Below are 24,445 nucleotides of genomic sequence, written 5' to 3'. Positions count from 1 at the left end.
TCCGAATCAAAGTGGAATTGATTGGATAATCCTGTATCTATGCAGCAGCTGAGATCTATCGTCCCTTTTAAATTTATTGAGCTGACTGTAGGCTTTACAACTGGACTGATATTGATATGACCTATTTTTACTTGCCCTTTTTTTCGTTTTATAACTGCTTAAAACTTTTAAAACATTGTACTTTTAAAACTGCAAGCGCCGTAATCATGTTTCTTCTTTGTTTTGTTCACATTAGCAATGCCGGTGCCAGAGCAGCCTGCGGAGCAGGAGAAGGGGGCCATGGTTGCCCCTGTGATGCCAGCCTCCAATGGGGACAGATCTGAGACAGAGACGACCTCCTCCATCCTCGCCTCTGTCAAAGAGCAGGTAGGAACTACCCATTTTACTTGTGTGTCGTACAAACCTGTGTTGTGTATAACTTTGATAAGAAAGGCACATTTCGGTTGCCTTTCCTCCTCTCTCCCCCTCACAGCCCTTGAAGAGCTTGCTAAGAGGCGGGTCAGGAGGTTGTCACTGTTATTCAGGGGAAAAGGCGCTCCGCTGCCTTGAAGTGTTTAAAAGAAACCAAGGATTGATTGGTGCCAAGGGAATACGAGAGTGTAATGGATGGAAATGATGGAGATTATGGGGCGAGAGCTGTAGCCAAGTACACATAATTGAAAAAGTCATTAAAATCAAGGCAATTACTCGACGGGGAGCATTGGAAGGTAGCTGCAGCGCTGCGAGAGGACAGGCAGAGTCATGATGCTGCCTGGTTTCAGGTTAGCAGGAGGAATGGGAAAGAGGGAAGGACGGGAGGACGTACTGTAGAGAGGGGAGAGAAGAAATGGCAGATGGGATGTGAAAGTCAGGGTGGGTTGGTTTGGTGTGAGAAACAGGGGAGTTGGTTGCAGGACAATAATAATTTCAATGTATTTCATTGGAAGCTACTGAAATAACATGTTGGACTGCAATGGAGAGGGAGAGACAGCCAAAAGAGGAGGGGAAGTAAGTCTTTAGGTTGGATTAATACAGTTTTATTTGTCCAAGCCTCAAACAAACATGTGCATTACCTTTGCTTTCACGATGAAAAGACATTCTGAGTCTAGAGCGCCTCTGAAAAATACCTCCAATTCTCACTAATTGCATTCGGTGACTTGTGTTTAGCCTTGGACTTCTTCCTTTGTGTAATGGAATTCTGTTTCATTTGGATTTAGCTCATCAGCAAGTGCAATACACTATAGATTTATCATTTTGCCTATCAACATTGACTCTGAAGTTCTCCTTAATTTAATACCACAAAATATTCCATTTACCCTTACCGACCGAAGGACAAGTGCTGATGGCAATTTAAGCTTTTATTTCCCTTTGCAAATGGCATTCATTTGTGTTTTATTTTCTCTACCGGAGAACCTCTCAGTGCTCTCACATTACTGAATCACTGAAGCATGCAGGGTTTAGTCAGATCCATGCTTTGGACCAGTTTTGAACCCGTAGCTCCCTCCTCCTGTTGGGGGAGCAAATGTACAGAAGTTACCCAGAAGGGAGTACATCACAGACATGTAGCCATTGTTGATTTCCTTCTGCAGTGCGACAGCTTTAAAAACTCCTCCCGTGAGGTAAAATGTTCTGAACATTCAAAATTAGTTCCTTGTTCAGTCATCAGAAGGCAACAGGAATGCCTTTGCATCCAGGTTTTCCAGGTTTTTTTACATTACAATAAGCCTAAACAGCTCTACATAGCAGCACGTTGGAGGGGAAATGCTGCAGTGACTGCTGGAATGTATTTTTCCCCATCAGAAAACGTGTCAGTGCTCTAACATTACTGAATCATTGAAGCATACCTGATTTAGTCAGATCCATGCAGCTTCACTGATCCACACCATACAACATTGATACAAGGTAGCGAGTTGAAAAAATTGCCGTGGGGGTTTTCCTCCGACCAAACATTTTTACATACTTTAAAGAAATGCACTAGACAGTCCACAGGGCTTTTCCTGCATAGAGAATTAGGAAGAGGCCGCCTCCGTCAAATTCGTCCCGCCTCCAGCTCTTGACAGAACTCTGATGGGTGTCCTCATGGAAAACACCATTTTCGAACAAGTGTTGCTCTTGGTAGATTTCTGTGATTTGTAACGGCAGTTGCGGCATTACGCCGCTGTGGTGGCGCTGTATCATAATCAGCACAGTGTACCGGGAAAAGGTGCCGCCAAAACTGCCAAAGAAGAAGAAAAGAGCCATCTTTTTTTTGGCTTGACCGCAGAAAAGTAGGAGCCAGCCCTATACACTTGGCAACAATTTAGCACATTGACCATACCAATCCAGGATGGTACACATGTTCAAGATGGTACAACCTCTGCCTCATTTTGAGCCAGGAAAAACCCTGGTCCATTTTCCTTGTTTTCTCTTTGGAGGAACCTCTTGAATGCAGCTGGACAAGGGGTATATTTGGTACCAAAAGGAACAAGCCAAAATCTGTTGCTTCAGAGCAGCTTACCTCGATGTCTGGCAGTCAATGACTGTACTGAATAGTTACCAAATATAACTGTCTCTTCAGTAACTACATTAATGTTAGACACAGTAATTTTAAATTGATAATCAATGTAACAGCTCAGAGGGGCAAGCAAACAGTTTTTACTCTCCACAAATTCATTGGCAGACACATTTTGACTGTCAAGTCCTGTTGTCATAATGTCTCTACACCAGACAGACCAGAATACATTTAGTGCATTGATTTTGTTTCTAAAAACTCCTTTAAAATCGATAGTTGGAAAGCAGCATATGTTTAACGATTTTTTTCAGGTTCCACAAACCTATGAAACCCTTTCAAAACAGTATTGATAATTCCACAATTGCTATCAACTGGAAAACACTATTTTCAGGTGACACAAAGTTTCACATAGTCTCCCTCCACCTGCACTCCCGGCAGTTGTTCCTTTGTTTGTGGTCCCACAGAGTTGCTTGTAGATAAACCTAGTGTGTATGTAGATTGATACACTTACCTTCAGCAGGTCTATTTGTACAACACCATGATATTTCATGAATAATACATTTCCACACCAGGCACACATTAATGTCTGCTCATAATAATTGATGGGGTGGACGGCACAGAAGTGTGGTATTATGTGATATTTTTTATATATGTCTTTCACATCATAAATATAGAACATCATTTTCAATGATTTCCACCCACGATTTGTGGCTTTTTGTGTGCACTACCTGTGTGTGCATGCACTTTCAAGTGTGTAATAGATGCATGATGTAAATGTGTGATAAAAGGTTAACTCTAAATATAGCTCTCACACTCTCATGTCTCTCTGTCCAGGTGTGAATGCGTGTGTGTGTGTGTCTGAATATGAACATATTACTCCAGTAACCCAGCAAGCCCACTCCCGTTGCGGCCAATCATCATGCCTAACACACACCTCTCTCCACTGTGGTGTCCCGTTGAGGATACACACACATGGCTTGGATTCCATTTAGTAGACACCATCTGTCTGCTTGTGTGTGTGTGTGTGTGTGTGTGTGTGTGTGTGTGTGTGTGTGTGTGTGTGTGTGTGCGTTCGTTGCTAGTGGTTAAGTAAAACGTGACATGTGGTATGTTCATCTTGGAGAAATGATTTCAAACCAGCACTGTTAGCCTTCGGGTTTATTAAATGATTTCAAGATACAATTAGACCGGAAAGTAGTTTGACAATGAGTCGAGGCACTCAGTGTTCAGTAAGTGTACGGAGATGATGGTAGCCTAGATTGTCTGTGACACCACTCATAGGTTTATGAAGGGATATTATGAAGCTCTGAGTTAGGCTTTCTCGCTGTTGTCTTTGCCAGTTAGTGGGCCAGAAAAGGCACATTTGTTAATCAGGATAGATCTTAAGTATAATTGAGGTGATGAAAGCATTTTGCCACTGCTGAATAGTGTTGTGGTATACCGATACTAGAAAGGTATCACAATACATTGCCGTTAAAAACGGTACAATACCCCATTTTGTTAGTACAGGTACTTTAAGAATGACAGTGTTTTGATACGAGCCGTGAGTTGAGTCGATGTGCGACAGCGGGGCAGTTTTTGTGTGCAGCGCTCTGCTTTGGAGGACGGTATTAGGATTGGGATACTGTGGGAGCGGGCGGTTATAACTTTGGTGCTGGTGGGAGTAAATAGTCAAACAATAAACTGTAACGATAACCAGAATGATGGAGTCAACATGAAATTGTAAAGAAGATTAAAGCAGGTCATGAACTGCTTGCCTGCTGTACAGTCCCACTCTGGGCTGGTGTTTGTATCAGCAGAACCTCCCTTCAAAACAAAAAAAAAGGAAAATAACATCACGGCTCTAATTACTGATCAAATGTAATGTTAACATTAGATTCAACATCTTTTCTGACTCTTTCCAAGCATCTCCTGTAATCTCCAAACACATAATCCACCAAAAAGCATGTGTTAAACTATTATTTTACCGTGTGTCTTTGTAACGTGAAATGGAAGGAAAGGAAAAGCTTTCTGGTGGCGACAGTGACATTCTCTTCTTCACAGACACCACTTTGATACAACCCAGAGTTTTCTACAGTTACTGTGGTGTCTTCCTAATTTTAGCAGCTTTTCTCTCCTCAACGCCTCACAGAACTTGTGAATTTCTAATCATTTTGTGGTTTTTTGTTTTGGAAGCCTCTCGCTGTCTCCCGTGCTGCAGTACCACTCTCGGCCTGAATTGTTAGTGATGCGCTGGCGGGGGCGCTGTTTTACAAAAAAAAAAAGCCTTATTAAAACACTATTTAGTGAACGTTTCAGTGTCAACTGTACCTGCTCGAAGGTCAAGTGATCTGGACCTCCAATCTGTGCTACTGGAGAAAGAAATTATGAGAGTGGAGATGGAGATGGAGAAGATACGGCTGGAAAAGGAGAAGCTTGAGCTTCAGAAACAGAAACTTGCCTTAGAAATCCAGCTATTAAAGCAAAGGGCCGTCTACACAATCGAGAATGACAGTGTATTTATGAATCATCGAAATAATCCCATACATCTAAATAAATAAAAATCCCTGAATGAATCCCAAAATAAAAATGTAAACATCTACATTCTTATTTTATTTCTTACCATACACAATTTAATCAGTGAATAATTTATTAACAAGCTGTTTTCATGGCAAAATCATGCTGTCTCTTCATTTTAGAGTAAAGACAGGTCAGATTTAGTCATGTTCTTTTATAGGTTGATCAGCCAAATTATATTGCTTCTCTGTCACATCCTCCTCTGCAGCTTGTTCTCTCTTATCTATCTATTCTCTATCTTATGTTCCACCTCTGCCTCCACTAGTCCCAAATTCTCCACTGAGAGATGCACTCTCTTAGCTATGCAAATGTTGTGCAGCACAGCTGCTACACGAATGATGGTGCATGCCCTCTCTGGCTCCATCCTGATTTCACTGTGCAAGCAGTGGAATCTAAAAAAATAAAGTCATTAGTATGCCTATATGCAGTAGCTATACATCATCCCCATGACATTACTCTCTGATAACCTATACAAGCTTAAGTGTAGGCTAAAATAAAACAGGTTTCCTATAACCTAAACATAAGCCACACACCTGCACATGAGCACTGCCTCTCCTGCTCTGTCCAAGGTACCATGACAGGTGTCACCAGCCACTTCTTTATAGGGTAGACACTGTCTCCAAGCATTATACCAGAGAGCTGTCCCGCCTTACACACTCTTGTCAGTGCATTCTCCCTCTAAATGCATGCCTCATGGCCTTGGGCAGATCCATACCACAGAAATGTCAACAGCACACAACCCATTCAGTGTTGTTTTTCCCATCCATCCAAAGATGCACTTTATGGTTTCCTCTATAGATCAGCGTTGACTAAAACATCTTGTAAACAAGTTTAAGATTGTAGGTCAACCCCTTGAGAAACTCTATGACTCAGCCTATCATAATAACATCTTAAGGCTGGCTAACAACATCGTCTCTGACCCCAACCATGTTCTGAACAGTGAATATCAATTGTTACCATCAAATCGGAGATACAGGGTTCCACGATTTAATAAGGTTAGACTAAAGCACTCTTTTCTACATCAGTCAATCCTAAAACTAAATATGGACCCTAATCCCAGGTCAAATGTGCGTTAAAGGGCCGTGAATATCGTCTTCTGTGATTGTAATGTTTAAATGTTTGTATCCTTGTTTATTGTCTTTGTCCTTTCTGTGATGTAGTAAACAGAGCTGCTGTGATGCAAAACAAATTTCAGACCTGTCTGACAATAAAGTATTATCGTATTATCGTATCGTATTAGTAATAGTTTTTCAATTCAAACCTGATTTCTTTTTAGTTTCAGAGGGTATGATTTTAATTGATTTATTCTCATTATTATCTAGCCACGATATTCCTCGTTGTCAGTGTTTTTGTTCATTTTGTAAAAAGAAATTTAGTGAAATCTTAAGTAAAGAGGTAAAAATGAAACATTAATGTATGGTTTACATTTTGTACTACCTTGCCATTTGCAAGTGCCTTCATCATTTCAAGTGTTAATTGTAAAAACAAATGTTATTATTAAATGTAGGCAGTACAGTTTTTGTCATCTTTGGGCAACAATTCCATAGAAAACCTTTCAGCATATTGTAATTCAAGTCATCTGAGAGAAAACTAGACTTCTGCACCTCCCCATGGCTCTGTTTGTAGGCTTCAGAACATCTAGCCCGTGACGGGAGACTTTGGCCAATTACAGGTCATTTCAGAGAGAGGACGTTCCTATTGGCTGTTCTACAAATATAAATAGGCTGTTTTTTTTTTCCTGTAACAGTAAACTTCCTTCCCTGGGGTACCACTTGAATTACAATATGCTGAAAGGTGCCAGAAACAGTGCCAAAAATAAACTACTTCCCCCAGTTTTAAGAGTGAAAGCCTTTCCTGTTCACAAAAAGGCACACGCTCAATTCAGAGTACAGCTGAAAATAGCGGGTATGCCTGAGTCTCCGTGAAATCTCTCCTTGGTGTGTGTTTGTGGCCTCCTGCTGGGTGGATAAACTAACATAATGGTGAGCCCGATCTTGAAAGGCCAGAGAAAATCGTCGTATCGCCCGATATACTGTACTTCTGCTCACATTCACCATGTCAGCGACTGCATTTTGGAAAGATCCACTGGCATAGAATTCAAAGAGAAATTAGCACCTGCAGTTCTGGGCACAGCGCTCTGTTTCTCTCCGTTACATGTTGCAACTGGGGTGATAACTCGTCAATTAATTCAAACAATCTCAATAAGTTCTCCATCTCTATACACTGTATATCCAGATGATTGGTGTGGTCTCTCATTACTTTTTCACACATGAAAGCCCGCTAATCATGCAGCCTTTATATTAGATATGACATTGTCATCAGCGTATATAGATAGTTTCACCTTGTAAAATAGTCAAGAATTTTCACTTTACACCTACCTTTGACGAGGGATAAGATTTAATCTCCGGGCCGGTGTAAAAACTGGTTCGATATTATCCCACAACACCGGACAAGTATACCGATTTTTATAATCCGATTTTAAACACCAGACTAGATCCCCCTAGATTTGACTTGATTAAGTTATATTGTGTTTTGAAACTTATAATCAAATCAGTATGAAACTAACTGAAAAAATGTATGACTAAAGTTGAAAAATGCATCACCCATATTTACAAATGTATAATTTAATTACCGTATTACACATTTTTTCTAAATTAAGCTATACACTCTAGAGTATTATGGTGCTTTTTTGTGGCTTGTCATCTGTGAGTTACCTGTTTTAAGTCCGCAGAGGGGTCAAATCGAATGCGGGCTATATAAGTTAGAAACCTCAACAGGAAATGAGCTTCATTAAAAATCTCCACATTCTCAGATAAATGTCAGCTGGCTATCTCCCTTGTTAGATTTTTCATATTTAACAGCTTCTCTGGTACAGTTGGAGCCATTTGAGTTTCTCAAAATGTTTTGCACTGTGTTGCATCATGTCTTGCCGCAGGAGAGCTCCACAGAGACCAATTTAACCAGTGCTGATTTGCTCTACAATCTATCAGTTTTCTGCGTATTTTCATTTAGACGGAGTTATATGCCCTGCTCTTTTTCTGGAAAAAGCCCCGGCAATTTAACCTTGTTTCTTGCTTAATTATAATCTGCATGTTGTTCATGTTTTGCTTCATCCCTTACTGATACTCTGATCGAATGATTCCACCTATAACGAGTTAAATGAAAGCAGGGAGCTGGCTGCTTGACTTAAGACATGACGAGAGTTTTGTTAAATGCTGTCTTTTTAATGAAGTGAAATAAGATCTGTCTTTTACATTGGTCATGTAATTATTTTGTGCTTATATTAGCTTTTTGCTATAATTGCTGAAAAGGGCTCTGACTTGTTGGCTTACCTTTCTGAGTATTTCTCGCCATGGTATTTTCCTTCTTTTGCTAACCTAACATTATAGATTCCCGACTGTGATAATGCATGCAAGCACCAATTAAATGTGTTTGACATTGCTATTTTACTTATTCAATTGTTACTATTCTTTTCTCAAGGGCATGTAGTAATAGGGTAATACAGCAATATCATAATTGTTGTGTAAATGTAAGTCATGTAATAATTTTGTCCCTAAAAACTGATGATTATTAGTGGCCAGCTTGGACTGTGGTATTATTTGTTTCAAAATTTAATTTTAATTTGATTTTGTTAAAATATTTTTACATAATTCGGGATATGTAAATGTATAAGTAGTTTTAATTATTACCTCAAGTATAGTTAAGCATAATGCTATTTTCCTTCTGTGGTTTGTTTTTAGATTTACCGTACAGTACGTGTTAGGGTAATCTATCACTTATTTTTAGACAAGCCTATTTACCACTATCCAAAATTAGCATCCCAATTAACATCACAGTTGTTAACATGAATTATGGATGCACCTTGCTAATCAAGCTAGCTAGCTAGCGCAAGCATTAGCTGCTTACTTAGTGTTTGTAATGCTAACTGAACCTGCCCCCACCGAGCCTCGCTCATCCACAGATCCACCCTCTCATCCAAACATGTTCACTTCTGGTTCCAAAAAACCAAGATGGCGACAGCAGGAGCCACCCACTTTGAGCTTCACTTTGGCTCTTCAGAAACCTAAGAGTGACGTCACGGAGACTATGTCCATATTTTATACAGTCTATGATATAAACCCATACCCATAGATAATGTGTGTGTGATTTGCTCTAACAATGGACCCCAGTCTGGTTATATCATGTATACATATTTGACGTTACAGATGTTTAAAGATGTGTTTGCATTTGAATTTTCACAATGAAAAAAATGCCATTTTCCATTTGAAACACAGTCCTCGTTTATATAATGCAGCAAATACTGATTGGGCAATTAATCTTATCTTATCATTGAATCATTTTTTGTCCTTTGCAATATTCATCGTCGTCATTAATATTTTCTGGGTCGTTGTCAAAGTTGTAGTTGTGGCCATCACGTCCATCACCATTGTCATCTCTCTCATACTTTTTATACTATTTATGAAAATACTTGCACTTTCTGCATGTTGCTGAACTACACTGTGTTCATCCTGCTTTGAGTTTGTTGCTTGCGAGCTGAAAGTATCCATAAACCACTCGAGTTATGAAGGGTTCACAACTGATGGAGGCTTTCAGTTTGCGTATTTGAAAGGAGCAAGGTCTTTTTCAGAGCAGGGAGGCTAATGTATTCTATTCCTCTATACTGCCGGTTATTCTCCAGACTCCTATTCTTTGCTGGAGTTTGAGTGCACTGGCCTTTAGAGTGAGCTGAAAACTTTCCTCTCGCTAATATGCTCTCACTAAGCTTGACTACTGTTGTAGTTATTGACTGTACATACACTCCACTCACCAACACATAGCGGTTTGCTTTTGTGCAGGTGGCTGTGTTGTTTACAACTCACTCTGAAAGTGTAGGAGTGTGTGTCTTAATAGACTTCAATGCGTCACCGTCCATCTCTGCCTCTCCTCTTCTCTACCCTTTATTGATACCCTGTCTATTGCTGGGGGTGACAGCTGTGTTTTGCAGATGTGATAAATTAACTCTGTCTCAGGGTCAGAATGATGGGGGAGAAATGAATCCTCCCACACGCCCACGACTATCAATTACAGCGGCTGATTAAAAACCTTGTGTCTCCTGAAATTCACAAACTGGGAGAAAAAAAGGATATACCATTTGACAGCAATTGTGAAATAATCAATAATGTTTTGAAAGAGTTTCATAGGTTTTGGAACCTAAAATCTATGACACTCGGGGTCCGAAATTAACAAATGAATTAATGCGGGTAGCTTTTCCTGTTTGGCGAGTAAATCTCAGGTGGCTATCTGCCCTGGCGGGTATATGTTTTTACCAAAATAGCATTATCATAAAAAACTATAAGCTTGGTAACTGTGAGTCTATACTGCGTTTTAGTGTCATTTACACTGATTCTGTCCTCTGCTCTTTGTGTCGGAGTTTGACACACACACACACACACACACACACACACACACACACACACACACACACACACACGTGCACTGAGGGAGAGAGAGAGAGCATGTGAAGTGCAGTTTGTGTACAGTTTAGGCTATTTGTCTGTGAATAAATCTCCTCAAAGGGCTTGAACTTATAGGCTCCTCTTTTTATAAGGACATCCCGGGGCCAAAAAAATAGGATAGAGGATGATGAAAATAATTTTGGGACGAATCTGTGACAAGAGTTGAAAGGAAAATACCCTGCTAACATTACAATGAACAATGAAAATGACGTATTGTGAAGCACACAGTTCTCCAAAATCTTGTTTTTTTTTGACCAAATGCTACTTTAAACTTTACTTAAAGGGACTATTTGTAACTTTGTAAGCGTATAAATGTAGCGGGTCGGCACACATGCGCGCTCGCATATGCGCGTTCGCGTGTAGCTGCTGTACCCTCCTCCTCTGCCTGCTCGCCTTCACTCAGACAGCTCAGCTCGCTCCACCTCTAGACGTGAACGCGCGCTCACTACACACTGCAGAAGAGTTAGTTTAGCTCTGAGAATATCTAGTGAATGTACAGGGGACGTTTGTGCAGAAATAACTGCTGCAGCTCCTCCAGACCAACAGAGGTTTTCCGTGTCTTGTGAAGTGACGGAGCTCTACAGAAATTTACGTTGTCTTCTCGTTACCGACCGGGTGCCGGTGTCTCCTCTGGTCTCTTCGGCTGCGGGCGGAGAGAGCAGGGAGACTCGCTGCAGAGCCCCGCTGCTTCAGCCTGCACTTAGGCAGGAAAAGCCAACACTAGGATCAGATCTAAATCATGTTCATGGAGAGACCTTCGTCTGGTCAGCTAACATTACTGCCAAGCAGCTGAAATATAGAGTGATATTGTGGTTTTAGCTGACGTGTGTCGCCTCACTGTTTTGAGCGATGCTCGTTCAGGTATATTGAGAGCGAGCAAGCGCGAGCCCGACGCTGACTTTCGTTGATTTCACGGCCACAGGTGTCGCTGTTAAGAAGCATTTCTGAAAGTTACAAATAGTCCCTTTAAATGTTACTTTTACAATTTAAATATATTAAATTTGTTTAGCTGCATTGTTAACATCAAACTCCAAACAAACATGCAAATTAATTAAGTTCTCTTAGTTTTGTATTCAACATAGTTCCTTATTAACTCAATGAAATGTACTGAAACCAATCTATATGTGACACAAAAAAGGCAATTTATTATTTTGTCCATTAAAAATATGCTTGGCCGGTGATTTTTTTTTCATCTACCAGTCCCCTTGGCCGGTGAGTCAAAAAGTGAATTTCGGACACTGATGACACAGAAGACCATGATAACCTTCAATGTATGCAAAAGAAATTGGAAATTGTAAGGTTTCTCGCTGCCATAATAGGATAATGCGTTCTCTTTCTGCTGTGGCAACGGTTATCTCTGAAATGACACTGTCATACCTTATAGTTAGAACTTTGACAGCACATTCAGAGAGTGGATTCGCTGGTTCAAAGCTTTTTTTGTGCTTTCAACCTATCTGCCTGCCCCTCTGCCAGTGGTTCTCAGGCTGAAAATTGGGTTCCGTGCCTCTTTCACTCTGCGTGTGTCCTCAGTGTCCTTCAACATTTGTCTCTTTCACTGTGCCAGGAACAGATCATTTAGCCAGCAGGCATACAGTCTGGGCTGTGTGTGCAAACGGTGTGTGTGTGTGTGTGTGACTGGACTAATTGCACATATTGTATATACAGTACATGCTCTTCTGTGCATGCAGTTTGGCTGTGATGATGATGATTGATGATGATGATTTAAATAAGGACAATTGTTTGTACTGGGAAGTTGATTCACCTCAAAAAAAATTATACGCCGATTTACAGACGTCTCTTTCCCAATGCGTGCCTATGGGAAAAATACTTTTCGGGCCAAATGACATCACGTGAAAGACACGGAAGTTGTAGTTCCGCCTTCAAAGCCTGGCGCTCTTCCTGGGGGCTTGCCATGTGTATGTGTGTGTGTTTGTGTAAAAGTGTGTGAGTCATGTGGTTAAGTACACTGCAATCTCTGGTTGTCTGTTAGGTAGGGAGGAAATCGTCCAGCTCTGCCAGTAAACACACTCAGCAGGAAAAATGGGAGACATGGATGCTTTTTACACACATGCACACACACACACACACACACACACACACACAGACACCGATATTGGATTGCACTGTGAAGCCAGACCTGTTTTTACTGCAGTGAAGCAGGTTTCCAGCAGTAATTTTCTCAGTCATCCATTCAGCGGAGAGCACTGCTGCATGCGTATACAGTCTTATAGTGTGTTTCTGCAGCCTTCAGAGCACCTGAATCACTCACAAATGCCAGGTGCATTTTAATGTAACAGTCATATTCCTCATGATGACTTGTGGCTTTTAGATGAGGCTAAAAGCTGCCAAGGTGACTTGTAACAATTTTTATGCAAGCCCGAGTGGGAGGTATGTCACGGTAGCAGTATCCCCTTGCCATTTGCTCACCGAGAGAGCATAATGTGGGAGACTGGGGCAGAAAAAGGGTGGCGTTCAGCTGCCTCACCCTGGCTGTGGCTGGGGAAGAATTATTAGTTGGCCCAAAGGCTGTTGTGCTCTTTGGCACCGTCGTCGTGTGTGTCGTGTGTGTCGTCGAGTGCGTGCATGTGCTCGAGTTTGTGTCTGCCAGTGGTGCTGCAATGTTCCATTTAGTCAACATCACCCAGCCAGCACCCCCACTGTACTGTCACCATCATCATAACTGGCAGCTGGCAGGCTACATGCTACTGCAGCTGCCATGCTTTGGGCTAAACAGAGAGGGAGCAGGAAGAGAGAGAATGAGCAAGAGCGATGAGATAAAACATGAAAATCTTGTTTGAGTGAGAGAGAGAGGTGGTTAGAAGAGGTGAGAAGATGTGGGATGACAGAGGAGAAAGGCACAGGTAGAAGATGCAGAGATTTAGAGAATGTTACTGGTTGGTAAATAAGTTAAACAAGAAAGAGGGAAAGAAAAAGAGGAAGGTAGGGCATATGAGAGAGAGAGAGAGAGAGAGAGAAAAGAGAGGGAGCTGAGTTTCAGTGGCAGCCATCCAAAACCCAGCACTCCGAGACAACTACCAAACCAGACTTGCCAATTACCGTTTGAAGGTCAATCAGTGAACGTGGAATCACAGTACAATGCTGTTTGTACACTCTCTGTGGCGGGGATAAATGATCCAATACAAACACTCTAAGACTTCTGGGAAACTCACCAAAAAACAACAAAAAAAAAACTTTCTCAGGGAAAAACAACCACAGAGTGAAAACTTTTCAATCAAAGCTGATGAAGAATAAGGGTGTGCTTACTAGGGCTGGAACGATACCCTGATTCAATACTATCACGATACATGGGTGCCGGTTTGACATGTATTGCAATTTTTAAGTATTGCAATTCTACAGGTATTGTGATTCAATATTACGATTTATGGGGAAAAGTTGAATCATACACTTCTAGGGACTTTTACTTTGGAAAATATCTAAATTGATAGAGTAAAAATATGTGGTTTTCAGCATGTATGTAGTCAGCGATGTCCTGAAGTCAAATATATCAGTCATAGTTAGGCATTATTTATTATTATTTCTTTTTTTCCAGCAATTTAAAAATCAAAGAAAAATTTCCCTCACAAATTAGTGGTATTTTCTTTTTACTTTATAAGGGATATGTAGGGTTTTATAATTCTGGTGAATTTAATCCAATTTATCTTATTTCAATATATGCATTTTGTATATACAGTTACCTTTGTTAAAGCCTTATTTTGAAAACCGGATGTAGTTATCGCGATACGATAACGTTTCCTCTCCATGACAGAGTTAGCGTGCAGCTTTAGCCATTGTGTCTAGCTCTGCCTTTCATGGAAATGTGTGAAACCCAAAGTGTTTCCATACTTTACTGTATGTGTAGTGTTTACCACATTGGATTTAAAATGTGAGATTTCTACTTCCTCGTTTTGACTCGCTGTGGCTGGCTGCGGTTTGTTTTGGTTGACGGATACTGAAGGGATATGACGTCACGTTACTCAGACTACAACAATAAAAGCAGTAACTTCCTTCTACCTCTGCATAGACTCAAATGAATCAGATTCTGCAATATATACTGTAGGTGAATCCATTATTTTTTTCCCTACCCCGAGTGCTTGCTTTCCAGAAATAGCTCTTCCTCAACTGCTGTGCTGATCATTTCAAAAAGCCACTTGCAGGACATGCTCTTTGCCAGACATGCTCTTTCCATTGCCTCTGCAATGGCCAGCAGTCAGCAGCCAGGACTTAGGCACAGCTTTCACACACCGGATGGGAACTCCCCTAAGTCAATGAATGTACTCAGTATTGATTCCCTATGACCATAATAACAAGTGCAGCCAATCTTTCTACCATGGAACACACCATTTTCATTGTGGTTGTTATTGTAAACTGCTAATGTACCATAAAACCACACTTTTTTTTATTTGAATTAGTTGTCTCAAAATTATGCAATCATCTAAAAATGTCAACATTTGAAAGTGCTGTGTTTTGATTGATAATACTGTATGCCGGGCACGGTGACACTTGGCATCCTCCTTGCAGCTGCAAAACACTGATTTTGTTGTTTTAGAAATGAGGTGTTGGGAGCTAGAAAAACCAGGAATAGTGTGAAAACAATGAGATGGGAAAACAATTTCTGTGTTACTCTGATACACCTAGCCCTCTCAGTCTCAGTTGTTATTGATGTTGTACTGGGGTATGAGCACTTTACAAATAAAGTAAAATAACTCTCTTAGTACTGAAAGATTGTGCTCTACATGCTCAGTGATGGGAGATAAGTTTGTCAACAACAAATATGTGAAAACTGGGTCAAAAGTCTGCAGCCTGCCAAGGTTTCTCCACAATGCTCCAATAAGCCCAGACTCAACGTTGTTAATATTAATAAATTATTAATTTGTTATGTGTCCGCCGTCCCCTCCCAGAGTTATACCTGGTCATTTCTGAACGATGCAGAATCCTGTAGAACCAGGAAGAACAATGACATTGTTAGACAGGAAGTCTAATGAGGCGTGAAATCAATATGTACAATCCTGCCTCACCCGGGGCATGCTGGGTAATGGAGTGTCAGGAGCGCTTTGGAGCTGTTTTAATCACAGAGACCTTGGATTATCCACTCGTAAACAGGCTGGTTACTGCCAAAATACCGCAACCCCCTGAGATGTGTGTGTGCTTGCGTATGAGTATCTGTGATTACTCTTTGCATAATTGAAGTAAACTGTGCGTCCATATGCCTGTACCTGCATGGAACAAAAACAGAGCGGTGTATTCGTGCATCCCCGCATGAGTTTAGTGCGAGAAGGACTGCGAGACCCCCATTATAAGTGTGTGATCATGGCTCCGCCGCTTATTTCTTCTCCCTCACCCGAGTTCTGTTTCATTAGCCTTTAACGCCGTGACAGAGCCCGCCGCTGATCCTGCATGTGAATCCTGCTAATCACTTAGTAGCCTGCACCTTCCTCCACAAAGTCCCACAACCATCTGCATGCTAATGCTACCTGAGCCTCAACTCGAGCTCAGGTTTGCAATTGCCTGCATGCTGATGAACTTGTTAGCATTATCCTGAATGCTAATATTGCAATAGCCAAAGGACTAATGTGAGTCCTGAATGCTAATAATATAGTGAATTGGAATACCTACAAGTGTAACTTTAACACTAATTGCAACATTTTGCAGATAGCCTTTAAAGTACATGGCAGTATAGGCAGAAGGTTTTTGGCATCATTGAGCAAAAATGCCATAATATCCTTTTAGCATATTGTAATTCAGGTGTTCTGAGAGACAAGTTTAAGACCTTTATTTGTCCCAGACGGGCGATTGGTTTTGCCACAATAACAACAACAACAACAACAGTTCATCACATAAAACAATATACACTTCACCACATACTAAAAACAGGAGTAAAAATTGGTGAAATCTTGAAGTACAAAAATGTTAAAAGAGATACAATATTACCTGTTTTCATGTTTTGAAAAATCTAGCCTGTGATGGGAGACTTTGGCCAATCACAGGTCATTTCAGAGAGAGAGCGTTCCTATTGAGCATTCCTAATGGCTGTGCTCCGCCTGGTGGGCGGTGCCTGGTATTTCCTCAACTGTTCTAAACATGGCTGTCGGGTCGAAAACCTTCTCATTTTACAGCTAAACAGTACACTATAAAAGAAGTTTCTGAAAACATTTGAGGTGAGAAATAGGCATTAAAGTAATCGAATATTGATTCATATTTGATCAGCGCTGCCTAGTTTGACCGTTTGATCAGAGTTTGCGAGTGATTGACAGCTGCTCAGAGACGGCAAAGCTCCAGCTCAGCTCTGATTGGTTGTTTTCCTCCGGGTCTGTGAGATCTTGCAGATGCCATTAGGAGCACCGGAGGACACAGAGGCACATGCTTTCGTTCAGATTACCTGTCTCATGCACTACTGTCAGGATATAGTGACCGTTTTATAAAAATAACTTTTTTTTTTTTTAAACTATATTTGCTCCATTTCTGCCCTCTGCAGCTTTAACTCATCCCTTGAACAATAATGCTGTGTTGGATACCTGCCAGCAGCAACAAACAAGACTTTTCCAGGATGATTGTGTAAAGCCTGACCTCAGCTAATGTAGTAAACAGTGTACGATTGAGTTGAAATCAGTTCAACTGCATCAATATTCATTTATCCTTTGTTATTACTCTGTCTCTGCTATGAGGTGCTCTCCAGATCTCAGTGGGTCTAAAGCGGCACAGCCATGCGCCAGGGTAATGCTGGAGTGAGCTAGCACCCTGGGGCTATGAGGCTACAAGGCTTCGAAAACTGCACGGTGATGTGTGAGAAAAGTATCGATTAATTGAACGCGTCTGTCAGGGCCCTTTGTTTACAGGCAAAGCTAAGCGTCGGGGTCAGACACCAGGGGAGATGTTCCTGTTGGATAGAAGTGGAGAAACATTGTTGCTAAGTCCTTCAGTTGCTCCATCGTCCTCTCCCGATTTCACAAAACCACCACAGACGCAGCACATGCTGTTGAGTGGGTTGTTTGAAGGATACCTTTTCCCATGCAGGCTCCACACTGCTTTCACTTTGCAAGCTCCATTGTTTCCACCAGTTTGTGTGGGTAACTACTTCAGTGAAGCTGCTCCCTCTGTTGACTCCCACTCTGCCTTTAAAGTTGCACTGTGCTAATGATACAGTGTTATTTAGATCCTTTAAACAACTAGGGCTCTTCTTTTTTTAGCAGACTGGAATCATTTTAACTTGTGTCTGTGTAGTACAATTCAAAGATGGACTTGTTCTTTATGCTCGGTGCCACTTCATCTGGTCCTGTAGTCTGGCTGACATGATTAGAAAACATGAGACGGCCCCATGTGGTTAAGCTTTATCCGTATTTGAGAGGAAATAGGCCTTTCATTCTCCCTGAGTCCCAATCGATCTGAAAATGAGAAAATGGAAAGATTACTCTGATGGAAAGAGTCATTAAAGAGCTGGGGAGGCAAAGAGCTCAGAAAATGGCCAAGTATTTATCAGTTCACTGGCATTTGTTTTATCCAGGGAATGCTTGCTGATTGTGCATGCTCTTTTAAACAGTGCTCCGTATACAGTTACTGTTTCCCATTTCAGGTGCTGGATCGTTTACATAGAGCAAATATGTCATAATGAGCTGACATTGCCTGAGATATGAGGCCCTCTTTAGCTTAAATTTGGAGGAGACTTCTGGTATATCCTTTGCAGTTGGGTGTATCCTATAAACCATTGTGCACTAGTCAATTCCCAACTAGAGTTGGGAAATATGGAACCGTGTCATATTTACCAGCTATTTGCAGATTGTTAGCAGTAACTGGCAAATATATCACTTGATTTAGGCCAATTAAAAAGTCACTGCAGGGTGTAAATAATGGCAGCCCAGTATAAATGCCACTGTTCTTGTTAACACCCTGGGAATGCTGTGAATCACAGGGCATTCCAGAGAAATGGAAGCTACTGTATATGGATATACAGTATTTACCATTAACCTTGTACCACTTTCCCAGTGGTATTTAAACTTTTGGCTATTTAAGGGCTACATTGTTAAATAAATTCTGAAATATTTGACATTAGGGGCCCTGAATGCAACTTTAGTTTGGTGAGTACACACCATCTCATTAGGCAAGGAGGCACCGGTTCAATCTGGCTTTTAGGTCCTATGAAGGACCCAGTTTGTGGGCCTTGTCCTTCAGAGGATCCAGCCTCTGAATTGGGACACGGAGACACACCTGGGAGCTCTACAGTACAAACAGTCCTCTACTGTTGGACACTGAGCCGGTCCACTGGGGTAGATGGTGGTATGGTGCCTTGCTTAAGGGCAATTCTGTGATAATTGTTGAGGGAGCGTATAGTGTTATTCATTTGTTTTCTCCTGTCAGACCTGTTTTTGCTAACCCCCTTTGCCGACTACTGTGCTGGCTTTGAACTGAATTTACTGTAGAGGACCCACTCGAGGGATTGTATGATCCTGCCTGTTGATCCGCAATCAAATTTTATTGACAGACCATTTCAATCCAGTCCTATAAGCCTACTGTATAAAGTCATTGTACTGTCCAGTCAGTTTCTGCTGCACACCATGCTTCAACATGCAGACTATACATTGTCGTAGCAATCTGCTTAACTCCCCTTGTATTAAGTCTTGAGGTCAAATTAAATTGATCACTCTTTCCTGTTGTCACATTCTCCACTTGAATGACAGAGGCAAACACAGTAGTGGTGATTTTTATAGAGATGTTCCGATACCATTTTTTCCTACCCAATATCGATTGAAACATGAACAAATATATACAAAGAATGAATGCAATAAAACATTCTTATTATTATTCAGTTTTGCAGTTACAAAGAGCATGAATAAATGAAGCTAGGAATAAATAACAATTCTGTATTCTCTCAGCTGTGACAGCCTGTGCGCTAATATGTCCTGCAGGGTGCAATATTCACACACCCTACGGTACTGCCACCCCTCGAAACGGAAGCCTTACATACTGAACATATCGCTCTTTTACTTGTTGGATTTTCTACTGTGAAATATTGTCAAATAGCTGACATTTTCCTTACTCTGACTACCATTAAACTCTCCACTAGCACCACACTGTTGTTGTTTGCTATCGTCACGTGACAAACTACCTGCAATCAGTTCTTCTTTGCTGCTCTAAAACAGTAGATACATCCAGGATGACAGCACCGTAAAGGCTACTGTTTTGGAGTGGCGAAGAAAAATTGATTTCCGGTTAAACAACTTGATTTTTTTTCTGGGTTAATACATTATGGTATCGGATATATCGCCAATACCCGATACCAAATTTTGGGCAGTATCGGACGCATTTCTGACACTGGTATCGGAACAACACTTTTTTATTGGTTTTCAATGTGATTTTAATACATCCACTCTGAATTAAATGTCTTTCTTTATCTAAACATGGTACAATTTGAGAGTTAACTTTTATCAGCTTTGTTTAGCCATTTCATATTTGAGAGTTGCACTTCTCCAGTTAGATAAAAAAAGTAGGAAATTGGTAATGACCAATTTGTGACCACTATCTGTTCACTCCTGGGAACATATTAAGCATCAATCCTAACTTTTAATCTTGCTATCTCATACATCAATACTTTGTTATTTAAAAAAAGGCAGAGCTAGTTGAACGGAGTTGTCTCCACTGCAGGAATATATCTCTTGCACTGGTAGAGTTGTTTTTATGAGTCATACACATGCCCATATTCTTGGCATATTATATAGCATCATGTCCCCAGCATATGATGCATGGCTTTGTGCCTACTATATGCAACATTACATCTCCATATGCTGTTCTGCGAAGTTTATTTTTGACTTCAGTTATCTCCGCGGTCACATGCAGCGTAATATGTCACTGCACTACATTGCACAGCGCAGCAGGAACGCTCAGCTAGCAGCTCTGCACTGCACCGTAGCCTTCTCCCCCTGGCATTCTAAATAGATAAATTATGATCACACTCCTCTGCAGTTGTCTGGCCGCCAGGGTTGACATATACACTGTAAAGAGACTGGCTAATGAAGAATGGCTCTGTCATTGGAGTTGTCTCGGAAATAAGGCAGATCACTCCATCTCTCTTTCTCCCTCCCTTCCTCTCAGTCGTTTTCTCACGCTTTCTTCCTTTATTCCCTTATTGCTCCATTGCGCCTCCACCCATCATTCATTCCTGTGTTTCATTCTCTCATTGCACTCTGTCTGTATGGAATAAATGAGGTTTTGGTGTTGCAAATGCATCATACCCCTTCAACCCCCCCCTCCTACCCATAGTGCTTTGCGGCAGTTGGAGATGTGCATCTAACCATCTCTAATGAGCTTGCTTGCGTTCGTCACTGTCGTTGTTGTTGTTGTTTACGGTGAAGTAATTTGTGGTTGCCATAGAAATTGTCTCTGCTAAATGTGCCCATCATTACTTTGCGCTTAAATCCATCATTGCCCGTATAGCCTGGAGGCGGGCGGGCGAATGGAATTTGATTAATATGATTTGATATAATTTTTCCATTAACTTCTTGAGGAAACTGAGTATTGGATGTCTGTTGTCTCTGTTAGTATGCAGTGTTTTTTAAACTCGCATTCAGTCTTAAAGTCCTCTGATCGCATGAAGATATGCAATTTCACTTGTTTCAACTATTTTTAATTCCGGTGCCACCAAACATACATTTATTCAACTTGGCAAATGAAGTCACTCTTATGTACTTTTACTAACAGGATTAAAAGAAATGCCAAGATAGGCTTTTTTCAAAGGTGCGGTTTATTTCCTTACCCCTCTCTTCTGTGAGAGATCAACTGAGTTTTGACAAGCCGTGTCATCATACAGGAATTCCCTTTGAACTCTGTTTCTGGACTGATTCTTGAATATTTTAGTGGTGGTAGGGGGTGAAACCTCATTTGCTATTTTTTGCTCTTCTCTCCGAGCACCTTTGGGGTGGAAATGTCATATTGTCAGTGGGATATGCCCATGGTAGCAGCTCTACCCGGTCTGGCCTAAATGTAAATGTCAGTAGAGATGTTCTAAAAAAAATGTCTCTCTCACTTTATTTTCTGTCTCCCTCTCTTTTCTTCCCTTCTCTTGGGTATCTCGGATTCTTTCCCCTCTTCTCATCCCTCCATCCTTGTCCTCCTTGCTTATACCCACTCACTGCCTCCTCCTCTCTCATCCCTCCACTGCTTTCCACCCTCTGTCTCTCTCCAGATTTAATATTGTTTTGTATTCTTTCTGTATTCCTTGACTTTCTAAACCTCTCTACCTTTATTTCTCTCGCCCTATTCTCTCGTCCCCCCCTCGTTGCTCTCCATCTGTCTCATGTCTCTGTGGTTCAAGTCTGCTTGAGTGGGCTGCCAGTAACTTGTCTGTCATCTGTCAGTTTTTGTTGCTTCCCCCCCCCCTACCCCCCTTAGCTTAACCTCATTTCTATTTATTCTGCTTATTTGCTTGATTTTGCCCCATGCTGTGGAATGAGTTTCTGAAACTTTTCTCTGCTTGCTTCCATGACCTTATCAGACTCTGCGTTCCCATTCATCCTCCGCCGCTTTCTCTTTCTCATTTTTCCTCGTCTCTTTTTTTTCCCACACACTTCCTTCTTCCCGTTCTCCTTTCATCTGTCTGTCTGTTATCTTGTTTGGGCTCCCTTTGCTACCATTCATCAGTCTCTTTCTCTCGTCTTTGTCTTTTTTCTCTCTCTCCTGCTCTCTCTGCCTATCACAGTGCTTTTCTGTCATTTTACTTTCCCCTGTTGCTTTCCGCTCCCTCCCTCAGGTGGCCCCAGTTCAGACCAACTTTGCCCCCTCACCTCCATTGCGATGTGGGGTGTAAAGGCCAACACAACCTCCCTGTCAGGGGAGATTTATTCCCTCACCTTTTGGAGCTCTTGATCAGGGTCTGTGCACATCTGTAATCTGCCTCTGAAAGGTGAGGCATTCTCCCTGCGCCAGCCTGCTTTGGCCCTCCCAGATGGATGGCTGGGGACCGGGTCTGTCAACGCGGCATTAAACATTTAAAACCCGGTCTGCAGATCACTCGAAGCATAGCAATGGAGCCAGCAGTCCTGGGTCTGGAAACCACAGAGGGAAGTAGACATGGCAAAGAGGGAAGAGGAGAGAGACAGAGAGCTAGACTGTCAGGGGACGCTGATAGAGAGAGAAGAAAATCTCTTCCTGTCATTTGCTGGGAGATATTGACACATAGGACTCAGTAGCTATCACTGTAGAGGAGGCGCACAGTGTAGAGACAATACCCTCTTCTGCTGCTCTGGGCCAAGCCAACCCACTTCTAACAGGCGTGACCGTGTATTGGGGCGATACCTTTTGTTTCCATCTCAATAACCACAAGAGTGGAATATCTCAGTAACAACAATGCATCTTCCAGGTGCTACTTGTTGCTTTGTTGTCAGAGGGTGTCCCCTTGCTTTTCATGGATAAAGACCAAAGTCTGTCCTTAAAAAAAGTGGGCCAGGTAATAATCTTCCAATAACCCAATAGGCCAGTAGACTCAATCCAATAGGCATAAATTTACCAACATGCAGCATTGCTGGTTCGGGCTGAGATGATACGCCTATCTCCCGATTTGAGACCATCACGATACTTTGGTACCGATTCGATATGTATTGCAATTCTACATATATTGTTATTCGATATTACAATTTATGCGATTTTTGTTAACTGTTAACACTAGACCAGGGGTCTGCAACCTGCGGCTCCAGAGCCTTTAGCACCTCTACAGTGGCTCCCTGTTGATTTCAACAAGTGTGCTAAACATACAACTAGTCCTGGTTTGGACAAGCATCTCTGAGTATGTTAATTGGCGGTTAGTGCTGCCCACGACTGATGATTTCAACAAGCTGTTAAATCTACGGCGGTACTGTCACACAGCTGGCTCTCGGGTGAAATAGTTCTGGTTGACAGCTGGACTACATCTCAAAGATTTTCTCACATCTTGTCGGCGCTCTGTAAATGATTCAGAATGAGGGAGCTTTTTAGTCAAATGCCATACTTTGCTGATGATGCAACTCTAATTGGAGGTCTGTCACTGATCAGTCAATGGTAATTAACTCCAACCTAGAATTTCCGCTGACATTTGCTCATTGCAACAGCCAATTACGACACGTTAGGGAAGTCAAGCCATCAATGCCGTACACGTTCCCTGACCACATGCACACACAGATTCACATGTACAAAAAAAAGAGAGTGCAGGACTGTTAGCTGCATGACCAACTGGACAAAGATACTCTTGATCCTAAATCGAGCTGAGGTCTTTTTCCAGTGAGCTCACCTGAGCTCAGTGTCAGCACTCTTTGCTGCCTCCTCACCTCTCCTCACCTCTCATTCCGTTGCATTTCCTCACCTTTGCTCCCACACCTACCGCCTCTGGTCTCCTCCTTGCTTCCTCATTTCCTTCCTTCACCCTGCCCCTCTCTGCTTTTGTTAGTTCCTCTCTGCCTCTGTTCTGTCATGCACAAACAGGAATGCCATGCTGTTACACGCCATAAATACAGACAGGGTCATAAAGCATTTTTTTTTTTTATTACAACCAGATCATTGCACAGACACAGAGAGTGCTGTAGGCATAATTAGAGGGACACAGCCGCGGAGACAAAAGCAAAAAGCCCTTATGAGAATAGAAAGATAACAAAAAAAAGAGACAAAGGGAGTTGAGAATAGGAGCCGAGGCTATGAGAAAGTTGAGAGAAGGACACGTTGTTGTGATAGCTCTGATGTGAGGAGAGATGGCAGGCCAAGGTAGATGGATGAAGCGGTAGAGAGTGAGGAACTGAGGAGGAAGAAACAGGAGAAGAATGACAGAGTGTGACTCAGAAGCAGAGACACAGAGCGATGGGGTGGAGAGGTGCAGACTGAGTGTTTGCCCCGTGGGCCCCGGCTGGCCAAAGGTAAGCCAGCAGACAGCACAATGTGTCACTCTACATTTTGTCAACAACAAGTTATTTCTGGA

General features: G+C 41.7%; 1 protein-coding gene across 3 annotated transcripts in view; it reads left to right on the top strand.

Moving 5' to 3' along the window:
* Window positions 1-24,445, top strand: part of ctnnd2a (catenin (cadherin-associated protein), delta 2a) — a 315,831-nt gene that overhangs the window by 42,749 nt on the left and 248,637 nt on the right. For all 3 annotated transcript variants that reach the window (XM_074621862.1, XM_074621863.1, XM_074621861.1), the window contains exon 2: window positions 236-366. In XM_074621862.1, coding sequence (XP_074477963.1) covers window positions 238-366 — 129 coding nt within the window. In that variant the 5' untranslated portion in view covers window positions 236-237. The remainder of the gene's footprint in view (window positions 1-235; window positions 367-24,445) is intronic.

The sequence above is a fragment of the Sebastes fasciatus genome, chromosome 21, assembly GCF_043250625.1.
Source record: "Sebastes fasciatus isolate fSebFas1 chromosome 21, fSebFas1.pri, whole genome shotgun sequence".
Lineage (NCBI taxonomy): Eukaryota > Metazoa > Chordata > Actinopteri > Perciformes > Sebastidae > Sebastes > Sebastes fasciatus.
This window is presented reverse-complemented; position numbering and strand designations above follow the sequence as displayed.